The following is a 16307-nucleotide window of genomic DNA, read 5'->3' as shown; positions in this document are numbered from 1 at the left end:
GATTGCCCATTATTTTGTTTTTGTAAGGATTAAAAACACAGAAGCAGTGGGAGAACCTCTTCAAGTAAGTAAATACATGTTTTTAATGTTAAAGTATGTATTATTAGCTAGCTAGCTGGCTACAGTAGCCACTTTGTAGGCTAACTTAACTGATCGCTGTTAGCTAGCTAACTTTACACACTGTTTAACTAAGTGAATTAAATGTAATCAGCTAGCTAACTTCCAATTACCTAGCTTCTTGATGTAATCATTGTTTATTAAAAACACAGTCCAAATACATTTGTAGATAACAGCCATGGAAGAGGGTGAAATTGCAGCTCCACCTGGCAGTAAAGGGCGAGTGTTGGCTACTGGACAGGGCAGGTCATTTTGTGGGAGGACATTATGAAAATATTCTCCAATTCCAGTCCCTAGAGGGGAAAACTTTGCGGACAGAGAGATAATAGCAACATAATATTCAGTGCTGTCTAATTTGATTATAATATTTTCTGTCCTCAGATATGGAAAGCTGTGAAAGCCTGTTAGCAGATGAAGAGAAAGGTCCCAATAAATGTCCCAAGAGACGAAGTGTATATCCTATATGTTATATGTATAGGTCTACCTATGTTAGCAAATGTTGTATGCAAAAATACAGTTAAACATCAAGCACAATGGACAAATCTATTACAATTGGAGCAGGCCAACCCTGCTGGAGGTCTGCTGGGTGTGCAGGGTTCTGTTTCAGCCCAGCAATAACGCACCTGATTTAACGTATAACATCAGATGAGTTTATAATCAAGTCTGCTATTGCTGGGCAGGAATAGAATACAGTAGATCAGGGATCAGTGGAGCAAGGTTGGTCACCGCTGGTATGAAGATTTGTTCACCTGAAATGATGCTTTCGTAATAATAGCCTACATGATACTAGTACTAAATTATCTATTGTTGTTTAGACCAATCTTTGCATACCACAGTGGAGGCTGCTGAGGAGAGGATGGCTCATAATAATGGATGGAATGGAGTCAATGGAGTGGTATCAACCACATGAAAACCACATCTTTGATGTGTATTATACTATTCCATTGACTCCATTCCAGCCATTATTATGAGCCGTCCTCCCGTCAGCAGCCTCCACTGACATACAAGTTAGCTTATTTGTATATTTTAAAGTGATAAAATGTGGATTCAAGTGTTTAAACTTGTTTAAATTGTTAAAGTATTATTCAAAATGAACTTGTGTCAATGTTGATTAATCACATAACACAATCCTGCAATAAAGAGGGGAAGGAGTTCTGTCTCTGTGTCTGTTTCTCAAATAAACAGTTCATTTTTGTCTAGTTTTAAGATCTCAAATCTGTTTTATTTGCTTGTCACTCTCTCTCAGTATATCAGCTATGTCAATCCATTTTGCAGCTTATCATATGGCATGCATCAACCAATGCAGCCATAGGCCTGCTGAAGGATGGCATTACTGGCATTGTGGGCATCCGTCATCAAGCCGAGAATAGCTAAACTCACACATTGTTTACATGTTGAGCTATATACTGAGGATACCAAACATTAGGAGCACCTTCCTAATATTGAGTTGACCCACAACCCCCCCACACACTTTTGCCCTCAGAACAGACTCAATTTGTCAGGGCATGGACTCTACTAGGTGCCGAAAGCGTTTCACAGGGATGCTGGTCCATGTTGACTCCAATGCTTCCCACAGTTGTGTCAAGTTGGCTGGATGTCCTTTGGGTGGTGGACCATTCTTGATACACACAGGAAACTGTTGAGCGTGAAAAACCCAGCAGCGTTGCAGTTCTTGACACACTCAAAGCAGTGCGCCTGGCACCCACTACCATACACCGTTCAAAGGCACTTAAATCTTTTTCACCCTCTGAATGGCATGCATACATAATCCATGTCTCAATTGTCTCGAGGCTTAAAAATCCTTCTTTAAGCCGTCTCCTCCCCTTCATCTACACTGATTGAAGTGGATTTAACAAGTGACATCAATAAGGGATCATAGCTTTCACATGGATTCACCTGGTCAATCTATGTCATAGAAATAGCAGGTGTTCTTAATGTTTTTAATATTTTGTGTATGTTCTCAATTAAAAATTATACCAGTAGACAATGTATATGAGGCTAAGAGATTTTGTACCTTCCTTTTAAGTGATGACATATAACATTGTTTAGTTAAAATCCAACCCTTGTTATTTAGGTACAGTATGAAAATAAGGGTGACAATTAGCCTGCAGGAGATGAGCGTTACAGTTAACATTTTATGAAGTTGATTTAAATGTATTTGATTAATTTTAGCAATGTTGATTGCAAAATGATTTGCAGTTGTTCCCATGGACAGACAGTACATGGGTGCTCTATGAATCACTAGCGACTGGGCTAACACAGCTAACCTTTTAGGTCAATAATAATAATAGGCTGTTTTTATAAAAGAGAGTCCCATATATTGGGGTGTGTTTGTGTTTGTCATTGGTGGGAGATTCTGTCACGATTGTCGTCGGTGAAGGAGGACCAAAACGCAGCAGGCATGCGGTTGTTCATTTTGAACATTTATTAAATCAAAACGAACATTCCAAAACGAAACCACGAACAACAAAACAGTATGGCTAGGCACAAGGCTAAGCACAGAACAATCTCCCACAAATGACAAACACAAACACACCCCAATATATGGGACTCTCAATCAAAGGCAAAGAGAAAACACCTGCCTTCAATTGAGAGTCCCAACCCCAATTAATCAACCATAGAAACACAAACATAGACCATAAACCAAAAACCCAGAAATACTAAATCAAACACCCTTTTAACAAACACACCACCCTGAACTACATAAAACAAATACCCTCTGCCACGTCCTGACCAAACTACAATAACAATTAACTCTTATACTGGCCAGGACGTGACAGGAAGCATGGTTCACGACGAGGCTAGTAAGAACCTAACTATTCCGAAACTTCTATTAGATCAAGCCTCACGTAGCAAATTAGCAATTCTATTCTTTGTTGACCAAATTCGACATTCTCATTGACTTCCGTACAAAAATGATTCACTCTGTGGGCTTATTTTCGTGGACTTTGCCTCTTCCTCTCAGGTCAGATTAGATAAATCGCCAATTTCTCAGCCTCTGAGTGGCACAGAAACACAACACTTTCAATGAATAACAGAAAACGTTTATGACAAGTTGCTGTGGATGAAATTGATCAAAATAACTTTTAAAAACATATATTTTTAAACATAAAATGTAACTACAAATGTGTGAACATTGAAAAAATATATTATTGATTATTTTATTATAAATATTTATTATAAAAAAAACATTGGAGGTGGGAAATTTAAACCATTTGCTTGTGTTACAAGAGATTCATAAAATGAAAAGTGCTACTGCTTGACAGACAGTGTCTCTGCAATCATTACCAATTTGGAGCTTTCAAATATATAAATATGTTGGCGCTTTTAGAGTTCATAAGACAGTAAGTCTGGGTGGATTAGGGAGACGACAGAGGTAGTTACACATCTCTTTGTAGCAACTCAGAGGTAATTGTAAGAGCAACGGGATGTCAGAATAAACAGAGAACATGAATAGTATGGCACCATAGTACAATGCCCTATGTAGCAAATACTGTACAGTATGTTACAGCTCCCCATATGCATTGTAGACACTAATAGGCCTATTGGTATTATTTCTGTGATCTAAGTAGGGTGGTTTTTCGGGCAGATGGCAGTTTGCAATCTAGGGCAAGGAACCTCTCTTCTCTCACACAGTTGTATACCATTTAAAGGACCAGAACCAATAATGGGAAACTATTGCTCACTGTAGTCTAATTCAACATAAACTATTTCAAAAGTTGCCTTGCAGGATAACGAGATGAGATCAAATGATCAAACCTGTATATGAGACAAATCTGCACAGGCATTATCAAATTTCTCCTGCACCATAGAAAACAAATTATGTTTAGCCTTGTGATTAATTAGACAGTGTTCAGGGTGTAAACAAAACAAGGTTATTTATGGCGTCCTACTAATAACTCAAAACTACTCGAAACAACCCCAAAATACCCAAACAACCCATTTACCATTTCCATATTTAGCGATAAAAGTGGTGAAGGAACAATGGGATTTTTCCACAGCACAGGCTCCAAATGTTAACACTTTATTTTGAGGGCAGGTGTGGTTTCATGTCAATATCCAATAACAATGACCACAGTTGGAGCATTTTGAGAGGTCTGTCAGTTTTAAAGTGGTTATCACCTCTTAAACCGCAATGTGGGTTTACTTGTTGTTTATCTTCAATTGTGTACATTTTGGGATTTGGGACTGAACTCACTTTCTATAATTCTTTAGATTTTCTGCTTTTTTCCATGGCTGTGTTTCAGAAACAAGTTTCCTGTTGGGGAATGCCCAGATAGTGGAATGGCCAGTAGTATACAGTAATGACGGGTTTTGTAAGCTGTCGGGGTACCACAGGGCAGAAGTCATGCAAAGGAGCAGTACATGCAGGTAAGAACTGGGCCTCTGTCCCTGTCCTGTCACCCATTTATTTCCACTGTTCACAGAAGCTTAACACCTCCACGGACGGTTTGCACATGCATGTAATGTGAGTTGACAGTGGGAAAAGGACTAAAGCAGGTCATTCACAGTCCAGTTTTAGTACACACAAGGTATATGTAGAATATCCAATTGCTCTGTGTTCACATTTTTTTTTTTAAACAGTTGAATAAAAAAATGGATTTAATTAGAACCCCTCTGCTGTCAGGTTTTATACTTTGATTGATTGGATTCATAAAGCATTCATATAGGCTTTGGTAGCACTGCATAAATCATAAATTATCTGTAACCTTATTTCATGTTCAATAAAAGATTAATAAATGTGAACAAATAAATGAATGGTTATGTCACATTATGAATATACAGCATGATATACAGTTATAGATGATTTGTGAAGCATCTATGTAGTACTTATATTCCTGACCCCTTTCACACATGCTTTTCTTTTCATAACATTTTTTATGTTTACAAATCTGTAAGCAAATACACTGAGTGTACAAAACATTAGGACCACCTTCCTAATATTGAGTTTCACCCCCCTCCCCCATTTTTCCCTCAGAACAGCCTCAATTTGTTGGGGCCATGGACTCTACAAGTTGTCGAAAGCGTTCCACAGGGATGCTGGCCTATGTTGCTACGCACAGTTGTCAAGACGGCTGGATGTCCTTTGGGTGGTGGACCATTCTTGATACACACGGGAAACTGATGACTGTGAAAAACACAGCAGCGTTGCAGTTCTTGACACACTCAAACCAGTGCCCCTGGCACCTACTACCATACCCCGTTCAAAGACCCTTACATTTTTTATCTTGCCTATTCACTCTCTGAATGGCACACTCACAATCCATGTCTCAATTGTCTCAAGGCTTAAAAATCCTTTAACCTGTTTCCTCCCCTTCAGCTACACTGATTGAAGTGGATTTAACCAGTGACATCAATAAGGGATCATAGCTTTCACCTGAAATCGCCTGGTCAGTCTGTCATGGAAAAAGCAGGTGTTTGTAATGTTTTGTACGCTCAGTGTATGTTTGCAAAAAATGTACTGACAGTGCTGAACAACTTCCTATGTGAATAATACTTGATAATGCATGTGCAAATTGTGCAGTTATAAGTTGCTGCTGTTTTAACACTTTGTTTTTCCCTCTCAAAGAACTCATGAAACAATAATGATAATTGCAACTCGGTCTGTACTTGGTGGAATGTTCAGTATATTTGTATAGTATAATCTAAGATTTATCTGCTCCAGTCCTGGGGGCCCTGTATACAGGATTTAATATTAACGAATCACTCAGTTACTTGGCCGAAACAGGCTCAGTTACTTGGCCGAAACAGCTGGCTTGTCCTTGTATATTGGCAATTTAACAGTCTAACATCAGCTTGCTTGTGCTGAGGTGGGAGTGGAGGCGTAATTCATACTGTATAAATAGTAACGTTAATGGGTTATAAACTGTTGGAGAGGAAATGGTGAGATATCTTTGACGTGATACATTCTCGATTTAAAGTATTTTAATTAGGGTGTCCTGCACACTTGTAATGCCCAAAGGAGTGGGATTTGCTGTCATGCAGGAGATGGAGCATTAAATTGTCCTCATGAAATTTACAATACCACTCCCACCTCATTTTTGCCATGCCTTGATGTCTATGCAAGCTCACAGAACCAAATAGATGATTTGACACATAGCAAGAGTGCTTACGTTTCTTTACTGAAGCTGGGCACACTGAACTTTCAGACACTGACAGTACTGAGGCTTCTGAAAATAACCCCCACTTACTGCACACTGTCCTTCCTAAGAACTAGGCAGACAAAGATACAGCTGTTGCTATGGGGATATCTTCCATAAAAATACTTTCTTTTTCACCTGATAGTGATCAGTGTAACCAGAATGATAGGAGATAAAGGTTGGAGAGGATGGGAGGGATTGACGGAAGTGGCTTTAATTTGTAGACTTAGGCCTAGATCAGATCAGTGTTAACCGGCGGTAACTGACAATCGCATAGCATATGATTGTTTTTTTTCTTTAGGCGATGTCGGAGGTATAACACGTTGGAGCTGTCAAATTGGTGAGCGGCTCTTGTGGTCATTGTCACGAAACCCTACCCATCCTTATATCCCACCCGTGTTGTACAGTGCCTTCAGAAAGTATTCATACCCCTTGACTTTTTCCACATTTTGTTGTTTTACAGGCTGAATTTAAAGTAGATTAAATTGTGATTGTGTGCCACTGATCTACACACAATACCCCACATTTTTTGAAATTAATACAAAATTAAAAGCTGAAATGTCTTTAGTCAATAAGTATTCAACACTTTTGTTATGGCAAGCCTAAATATGCTCAGTAAAAATGTGCTTAACAAGTCGCATAATTAGTTGCATGGACTCACTCTGTGTGCAGTAATAGTGGTTAACATGATTTTTTTAATGATTACCCATCTCTGTATCCCACACATATACAATTATCTGTAAGATCCCTCAGTCGAGTAGTGAATTTCAAGTACAGATTCAACCACAAAGACCAGGGAGGTTTTCCAATGCCTCGCAAAGAAGGGCACCTATCGGTAGATGGGTAAAAAACAAAGCAGACACTTAATATCCCTTTGAGCATGGTGAAGTTATTGATTACGCTTTGGATGGTGTATCAATACAACCAGTCACTACAAAGATACAGCTGTCCTTCCTAACACAGTTGCCGGAGAGGAAGGAACTGCTCAGGGATTTCACCATGAGGCTAACGGGTGACTTTTAAACAGTTACAGTGTTTAATGGCTGACAGAATAAAACTGAGGATGGATCAACAACATTTTAGTTACTCCACAATACTTACCTAATTGACAGAGTGAAAAGATGGAAGTCTGTACAGAATACATATATTTCAAAACATGCATCCTGTTTGCAATAAGGCACTAAAGTAATACTGCAAAAAATGTGGCAAAGAAATTCACTTTTTGTCCTGGATACAAAGCATTATGTTTGGGGTAAATCCAGCACAACACATCACCGAGTACCACTCTCCATATTTTCAAGCATGGCGGTGGCTGCATCAGGTTATGGGTATGCATGTCATCGGCAAGGACTAGATCATTTTTTGGGGGGGATAAAAATTAATGGAATAGAACTAAGCACAGGCAAAATCCTAGAGGAAAACCTGGTTTAGACACCTTTCAGCAGGAAAATAACTTAAAACCGAAGGCCAAATATACACTGGAGTTGCTTACCAAGACGACATTGAATGTTCTTGAGTGGCCTGCTGAAACTCAGTGGTAAGACTTGAACATGTCTGTCTAGCAATGATCAAAAACCAACTTGACAGAGCTTGACGAGTTTAAAAAAGAATAATGGGCAAATATTATATAAGATGTGCAAAACTCTTAGAGAGTTACCCAAAAAGCCAAAGGGGATTCTAACATGTATTGACTCAATCAAGATATATATTAGTGTTTTATTCTTCATTAAAAACATTTTTTTTAGCATTTGTCTGCCACTTTAACAGAGTATTTTAGGTATATCATTGAAAAAAAGAGACAATTAAATCAGTTTTAATCCCAATTTGTAACAACAAAATGTGGAAAAAGTCAAGAGGTGTGAATACTTTCTGAAGGCACTAAGTTCAGAACGAGAAAGTGTAGGCCATTAGAAAAAAATACACTAACATTCTAAATAATCAAACAAAATAATAAGGATTTATATCAGCCTAATCGAGGTGTTGCCTTGTGGTTTGAGGTTAAGACCATCTCCAACATTAGACATCTTCAACTCCTCAATTTAAACACACTTGAATATTTTTTTTCTGGGCCAGGTAGACAGCCTCTTGTTAGGGCAAACCTTCACCCTCTTGGCCCAAACAAAAGGAGAGCATATTTGACTTCACCACGGTCAAAGAATATGCGATAGTCTGTCTGAATGTTTTGGGAACTTTTGAAGAATGTTCTGTGCACCCTAAAACTAACATTGTGTAATGATGTGTATAACTGGACACACCCAACGCAGTCAGGGAGCAGAAAATGGTCATCCGCAGAGCAGGTTAGGAATGTTTAGAATTTGAATTTAATGTTGAAATCAAAATATGAAATATTTAATCATGATATGGAGTGATAGAACTACCAACATTTAGAAAATGCTGCTCAAACACTCAAAACACAGCTTTTAAAAGGGTAATCACTCTGATGTTGCATCAATGTTCCATGTTCATCAACAGTTCACCTAGGGTTGGGAGGTTATCGTGTTGTCAGCTCCCTCTTGTTTACTCAGGCCTCTCTTTTGTTCAACACAAACACTGTATCTATAGGATTTGACAGTCAATGTCATCACGATCCCATGAGCAAAATTACAGTTCAGTGAGTGATAAAATGGTGTCTGTTGTGTGAATGTTCATGCCACACAGGTTTGCACGACTAACCCTCTCTCTTTGTTTTCCCCATCTGTCTTTCAAACTAACCCTACCTACCATGCCTTTTTGACCCTCTCCTTCTTTGGCTCCCGCAGTTTCATGTATGGGGACCTGACAGACAAGAACACAATAGATGAAGTCAGGCAGACCTTTGATAACTATGAATCACATTGCTTTGAAGTTCTGCTCTATAAGAAGAACAGTGAGTATAAAGATGTCACTAGTTATCATTGTCAATTTAGCTTAGGGGTTTACCCCTGTAAGGATGGGGTTAAAGTGGCTTCTGTTTTTAGAAACGTTTTATTACTGAAGTTCCCTCCAGGGAAAAAACACATTATTCTACAGTATTCTATTCTCACTGACATTTTATGATTATACACTTAAAGGTGCTTTATGTAACAATTCCACCTGCACTATTCCTAAGTATCAATGGTGTATATGTAGAAGTAAAGGGATACAAAATTGGTAGCAGTCTATTCTATGACATAGAAATAATCAGATATTAACTTGGTCAAATTGTAATTGCACAATATAAACTCAGCAAAAAAAGAAACGTCCTCTCACTGTCAACTGCGTTTATTTTCAGCAAACTTAACATGTAAATATTTGTATGAACATAACAAGATTAAACAACTGAGACATAAACTGAACAAGTTCCACAGACAGTGACAAACAGAAATGGAATAATGTGTCCCTGAACAAAGTAACAGTCAGTATCTGGTGTGGCCACCAGCTGCATTAATTACTGCAGTGCATCTCCTCCTCATGGACTGCACCATATTTGCCAGTTCTTGCTGTGAGATGTTACCCAACTCTTCTACCAAGGCACCTGCAAGTTCCCAGACATTTCTGAGGGGAATGGCCCTAGCCCTCACCTTCCGATCCAACAGGTCCCAGATGTGCTCAATGGGATTGAGATCCGGGCTCTTCGCTGGCGATGGAAGAACACTGATATTCCTGTCTTGCACAGAACAAGCAGTATAGCTGGTGTCATTGTTATGCTGGAGGGTCATGTCAGGATGAGCCTGCAGGAAGGGTACCACATGAGGGAGGAGGATGTCTTCCATGTAACAAACAGTGTTGATATTGCCTGCAATGACAACAAGCTCAGTCCGATGATGCTGTGACACACCGCCCCAGACCATGACGGACCCTCCACCTCCAAATCGATCCCGCTCCAGAGTACAGGCCTCGGTGTAACGCTCATTCCTTTGACGATAAATGCAAATCTGACCATCACCCCTGTTGAGACAAAACCGCAACTCGTCAGTGAAGAGCACTTTTTGCCAGTCCTGTCTGGTCCAGCGACGGTGGGTTTGTGCCCAAAGGCAACTTTGTTGCTGGTGATGTCTGGTGAGGACCTGCCTTACAACAGGCCTACAAGCCCTCAGTCCAGCCTCTCTCAGCCTCGGGCAGTTGTTGCCATCCTGTACCTGTCCCGCAGGTGTGATGTTTGGATGTACCGATCCTGTGCAGGTGTTGTTACACATGGTCTGCCACTGCGAGGATGATCAGCTGTCCGTCCTGTCTCCCTGTAGCGCTGTCTTAGGCGTCTCCCAGTATGGACATTGCAATTTATTGGCCTGGTCACATCTGCAGTCATCATGCCTCCTTGCAGCATGCCTAAGGCACGTTCACGCAGATGAGCAGGGACCCTGGGCATCTTTCTTTCGGTGCTTTTCAGAGTCAGTAGAAAGGTCTCTTTAGTGTCCTAAGTTTTCATAACTGTGACCTTAATTGCCTACCATCTGTAAGCTGTTAGTGTCTTAACGACCGTTCCACAGGTGCATGTTCATTAATTATTTATGCTTCATTGAACAAGCATGGGAAACAGTGTTTAAATCCTTTACAATGAAGAACTGTGAAGTTATTTTGATTTTTACGAATTATCTTTGAAAGACAGGGTCCTGAAAAAGGGACCTTTCTTTTTTTGCTGAGTTTATGAACAAAACACTTCTTTGTTTCTTTGGTATTCATTGGGATCTATTGAAATAAGCCCCAATAGGCTCCATTTAGTACCAGGTACAGATGTAGGATCTTAATTTGATCACCCTGTTGCAGGATAACTTTTGTGCAATGCAGGAAATTTTAAACTTGTAGTGTATTTTAGGTTTTAAAAAGCTTCTGAAGTTTGTAATTTCCAATTAGAAATTTCAGAATTGATTTCCCCTTATGAGAAATGTATGAACCACGACAAAAATGTCCATTAATTATAATCCGCATAACAATTTTCTGTTGCTGCAGGTTTATATTCCTGCTGTAGTAAACTGGCTCAAATTAAGAGCCTACATCTGTAGTTACCATTTGTGTTTAAATAGAAAGAAGTACCAGAGATTACCTAATGATACCACATATTGTCCTATTATGTAGCCTTTTACACTCCTTCCTTGGTTCCTGCAGGGACACCCATATGGCTCTACATGCAGGTGGCTCCCATCAGGAATGAGAACGACAAGGTGGTTCTGTTCCTGTGTACCTTCAAAGACATAACTGTCTTCAAGCAGCCTATTGAGGACGAATCCACCAAGGGTGAGAGACCTAATATCAATTAAATAAAAAGCCTGAACAAAGTATATTATGTTCCCATGTGACCTAATGAAGGCTATTGCAGCCATAAAGTTGTCTAGTGTGTTGTGGGTGACATCCAAGCAGCTGGGGCATACTGTGTGTGGGCTTTCTTTATGTATTCAAATAATCTATTATTGGCCCAGGACCTGTTTGAGGATTTGGGATGTGTATATGGCTCGCACATCCTTTAAGAGTTTGTTACCTGTCAACTAATAGAACATGCTGTTGTCCCTTGTTCAGTAGGCTGATGGTTGCTTGGATGTTTTATTTTTTTGCGTTCTGGCGGTTCTGTAAAGTGGGGCTTTGTATCCGGGTCTGAAGTTTGCATTGGTCATGGAGTGGGTGAGAGGTGTCATTAGTTATGCTGTAAGGCTTTGCACGTTGCCCTTATTTTGATAAGAGAAGGGATGTCCTGGCATCTTAAAACCCAGAGATGTTTTTAACTAATCACTACAAGGTTGATAGCAGAGGGCTTCTAGGAGATCACATGTTATGCACTTGAGGCCACAAACTTCAGCAGCAGAGGAGTGTTGCAAGGCAGATAAGCTGTCAGCTTACGTCTGGCCATGGTTCTTTCTAGAGAACGGAAGACTGAGTGACAGGGCTCTCCTCTGGTATACGTGATTTATGTGCAGTGTGAGATCTCTTCCTTCACCCACCTTCCTCTCTCTTGTTGGTCTCTCTTGCTAGCGGCAACATTAAACTGTGTAGTTTGTCTATCAACAGAGAGCTGTGATCAAAATATATAAGGTGTTTCATTTGAGAGAAACCCTTTACCCTCTTGGCCCAAGCAAAAGGAAAACATATTTGGCTTCATCACGGCCAAAGGATATGCGATAGTCTATTTGAATGTTTTGGGAACTTTTTAAGAACAACAAAATAGCTTTTTGTGAACATTCTTGCACCATCAAGGGAATGTTCTGAGCACCCTAAAACGAACATTGTTTGATGATGCGTAAAACTGGACAGAATTTATGTTTATATTGATACTTTTTGGCATTGTCCTTACACCTTTGCTGAAAATCTAAGGAAATGTTCTGGAAACACTCACATAAGCATATTTGGTTTACAGGGCATACTGTAGCTACATGTGATATGGCCACACACTGTACTTATTGGCCCAGATGTTGTTTGTCTGAATAGATGGATGTGTGCGTCTCCCCCTGGGTCCACACCGACACATCCCTGGGGATCATGTGCAGCAGTGTGACTAAGTATGTAATGGCAAGCAGATGGCAAGGACAACTCACTTCATATTTGATGGAGTGACAGATGCAACTGCTTATGTCCATCACAAAAGGAATGCTCATTCATTTAACAGCCAACTGGACCTCATTCTGTTAATTATGTTGAGAAATAGGGTACACCAACTGTCAGGATGACTGAATGTTAAGTAACTGGAATTTTCATTTGTTTAAAGGCCCACTGTGATATTTGACAGCAGTTTTTTTATAATTTAAATAAATGATATAACCATTGTATCTTGAAGAATGTCTCATGAGCTGTCTAACCCCATCATAACCCAACATTTACTGCATTGTTTCTAAACAGCCGGCGGACGGGGACTTCCTGGGGCATACATCTACATTATAAATGCATAAATGGGAAACACTGCCATCCCTCAGCTTTATAGCTAACCAAGTAGTGGGGCTTTAATTCCTTGCAAGCACACTGCTGTGTGATACACATAGTATACAGAACAAACAGTTAGCATTAGAGAGGTTGGCCTGAATAAGTTACTTTTTTTGCCCTCCCATATGGCTCACACTTTATTTGCGTGCTGAACTGAAAGGGCTGAGACAGGCCAGCAAACTATTTTAATCCGCCCCACCAATCATTGAACATGGTTGAGTTCACCCCCTTAACCCTTGAATGATTTAATGTGTCTGTGCTTCAGTATTTCTCTGCTTGCTTTTCTCTGCATTGTTGGGGTGATGGGCAGAGAAAAAAAGTCCACAAGGGACTTGGCTTAGTGATGTCATATGTTCTTGTTGTTATCGGTTTACATTCACCAAAATGACTTCAATGGAACTTTAACATCATCTTTTTTATTTATCCAAGCAAACCAGATTTTATCTGCGAAACCTACCATTGGCGTGCGTAGAAGCAGTCAACGATCATTTGAGAGAAATCTGGACTTGTAACTATGCATTCTGCGCTTCTCTCTTTTCCAAAACTCTGAAGGCCAAAGTCATCAGCCTCCCAAAGCTGTGGGAGAGTGGTTAAAAAGAAAACTTTTGGCTGTTAAATAATGTATGATAGGGATTGCATCAAACAAGACGCTCAGCTGGGTTCTCATGTCTCACACCATAATGCTGCCATTCAGTTTGAAGGCAAAAGGAGATGTTGTACTCTTATTAGGTCCCTCAGGGCATTAAAATCTTTCTAAAAGCTCCAGAAGAAAAGAGCGTTGGTTATGTTTGTAGCTTGTTGACAGGGATATGTAAGGTTATAGACGGAGAGCAGAGTGGTACACTACGATGCCAGCTAGATCTACTCAGGATTTTATAATGTTAGCCAACTTCAGTTAGCTTCACATTCCAGCTCAGGCTTCATCCATGTTACGAAGGAGGATATTGATCCTCCACCTGCCGTTAACTCTAGCCAGGCTTGTAACTGCTCGCATGTCACACGTGGATAAGCCCAGCAAGCTGAACTCGCCATTTAGACAGTGCTGAAACACCAATCCATTGGTGAGTGAGTGCCAAATTTCCATATTTGCCAAATCAACATTAAAAGAAAAATGATCTTGCAAATTCTGCAGGCTATGGTGTGAAATAGGCTATTAGAGGTGCCGGTATCTTTTATTACTTATTGTTAATGCCATCTTTGGTGTGCATTGGTGCACCTTTTTTCCCACTCCTATTGATAAAATAACTTTTATCAAATCAAATAAATTGGATGATGATGCAATCATTGCGAGGGAGGGAATCTGATTTCTTTGGTCCTCAACTCGCGGCTCAAACACTTCATTCAGGATAAGTGGAGTTAGCCCTGAGTCAGCCTGCCCCAGAGCAGGTTAGTGTTAGTTCTTAAGGATTGGTTGCCATAGAAATGTACCTTGGTGAGTTTCTTTCGTGTCAACGTTTATCCCGAGTTGAACTCATTGTTGACCAAATCAGACAACTATATCCTCTAACTCACTTTGTAGTACACCTCTTTGGTACACACATCATATCTGAATTAGATTGCCTCAGGTGGTGAAAATTAGGCTTTCTCGCTTTTGTCCATGCAATACACCAAATGGTGGTATGGCATTAGCTATATATCCTTTATAGAAGCTGGGAGACCCTATATTCTGAGACCAGAGTCACTGCAGATTGTGCCCACAAATGTGGTCTTCCAGGAAGTTTTTGTCCATAAGAGGAGACCTACAGTTTAAGTTTACTAATGGCCTCTCTGATGTAAGTAAATATATGATAGAAGCAGACTCAATATGAGGCAGTGAAAGATTAAGACAATGGCGGTCAGAGAATATAATTTTTTGTGTGGTGATTTTGCTCAATGGTCTTCTGCTCATCTCTGGCAGGATGGAACAAGTTTGCCCGGCTGACGCGGGCACTGACCAGCAACAGCCGCAGCAACATGCAGCAGCTGACGCCCATGAACCAAGTCAACGAGGTCAGCCACAAGCACTCCAGACTGGCTGAGGTGAGCATCTCACTGGAAAAGAAAAATACAGTCCTGACCATATGTATTTGGACAGTCAAGATACATCTAAAAATGTTGACTCTGTACTACAGCATTTTCGACAGTTCACAATGTTACCTTTCATTTGAGGGTATTTTCATGCGTATCTGTTTGACCATTTAGACATAAAATCACTTGATGTACCTAGTACCCCTGTCAGAAGAAGTCATAAGTATTTGGCCAAATTATCATATAATTTCACACAATAGCTATATCAAGGTTGTGACTCTACAAATATGTTAGATGCGTTTGTTTTGGGTTTGTTTGTGTTATGTCTTGCCCAATAGTAGTGAATGATGTCAGTTGTCATTTTGAAGTCACTTTTTTGTAAGTGAGATTAGAAGATGTTTCTGAATACTCATGTTTCTGAGAACAATCATGAATAATGATGAGTGAGAAAGTTAGAGGCACAACTATGATACTCCCCAAAATGCTAACCTTTCCTCTTATTGGTAATGGTGAGAGGTTAGCATCTGTGCCTTTCTTACTCATCATCATGCATGATCCATTCTTACATTTTCTTAATCATGGCAGCATCAGGATGAATTTCAGTGTTCAGATACATCTTCTCTGTTCATTTAGAAAGAAAATTACTCAAAATCACCTTTTAGTTACTAATGTCCCAAAATACGCCTAAAACAAACTACAAATATACCCAAAACAAACTACAAATATACCCAAAACAAACTACAAATATACCCAAAACAAACTGCAAATGCACCCAACGAGTTTGTAGAGTTGCAAGCTCGATGTAGTCATTGGGTGCAAGCGATATGGGACCAAAACTAACATTTAGACCATTTTAATACACTATAAAGAAGATTTATAAAGTGATTTTATGTCTAAGTGGTAAAATAGATATGTATAAAAATACTCTCAAAGGAAGTAAGTTTCAGCCTCCTGGCAGAGGAAACCAGGTTTTTGACTAAAGTGACCTGGTAGTGCATAAAGTTTATGATGCCGTTGGCCCTAACGAGGGCCCCTGAATCAGTGGAAGCAAAATAGCCCCATTACACCAAAGATCCACCACCATATTTTATAGTAAGTATGGGGTTCTTCTCTGCATATGCATCTTTCTTTGGACACACTGGTGTGCATGGCCAAAGAGCTCTATTTTCATATCATCCA

The 16307-nt window shown here is 39.8% G+C and overlaps 1 protein-coding gene across 1 annotated transcript in view; it reads left to right on the top strand.

The window, feature by feature from the left end:
• The window catches only part of LOC115174667 (potassium voltage-gated channel subfamily H member 5-like), a 130992-nt gene that overhangs the window by 39444 nt on the left and 75241 nt on the right, over positions 1-16307 (top strand). Inside the window, exons 2-5 of the mRNA XM_029733425.1 lie at positions 4365-4488; positions 9017-9123; positions 11322-11450; positions 15019-15140. Of these exons, the coding sequence (XP_029589285.1) occupies positions 4365-4488; positions 9017-9123; positions 11322-11450; positions 15019-15140 (482 nt within the window). The remainder of the gene's footprint in view (positions 1-4364; positions 4489-9016; positions 9124-11321; positions 11451-15018; positions 15141-16307) is intronic.

The sequence above is a fragment of the Salmo trutta genome, chromosome 35, assembly GCF_901001165.1.
Source record: "Salmo trutta chromosome 35, fSalTru1.1, whole genome shotgun sequence".
NCBI classification, from domain to species: Eukaryota; Metazoa; Chordata; class Actinopteri; order Salmoniformes; family Salmonidae; genus Salmo; species Salmo trutta.
The sequence above is the reverse complement of the archived record's forward strand: the minus strand, read 5'-3'. Positions and strand labels throughout refer to the sequence as shown.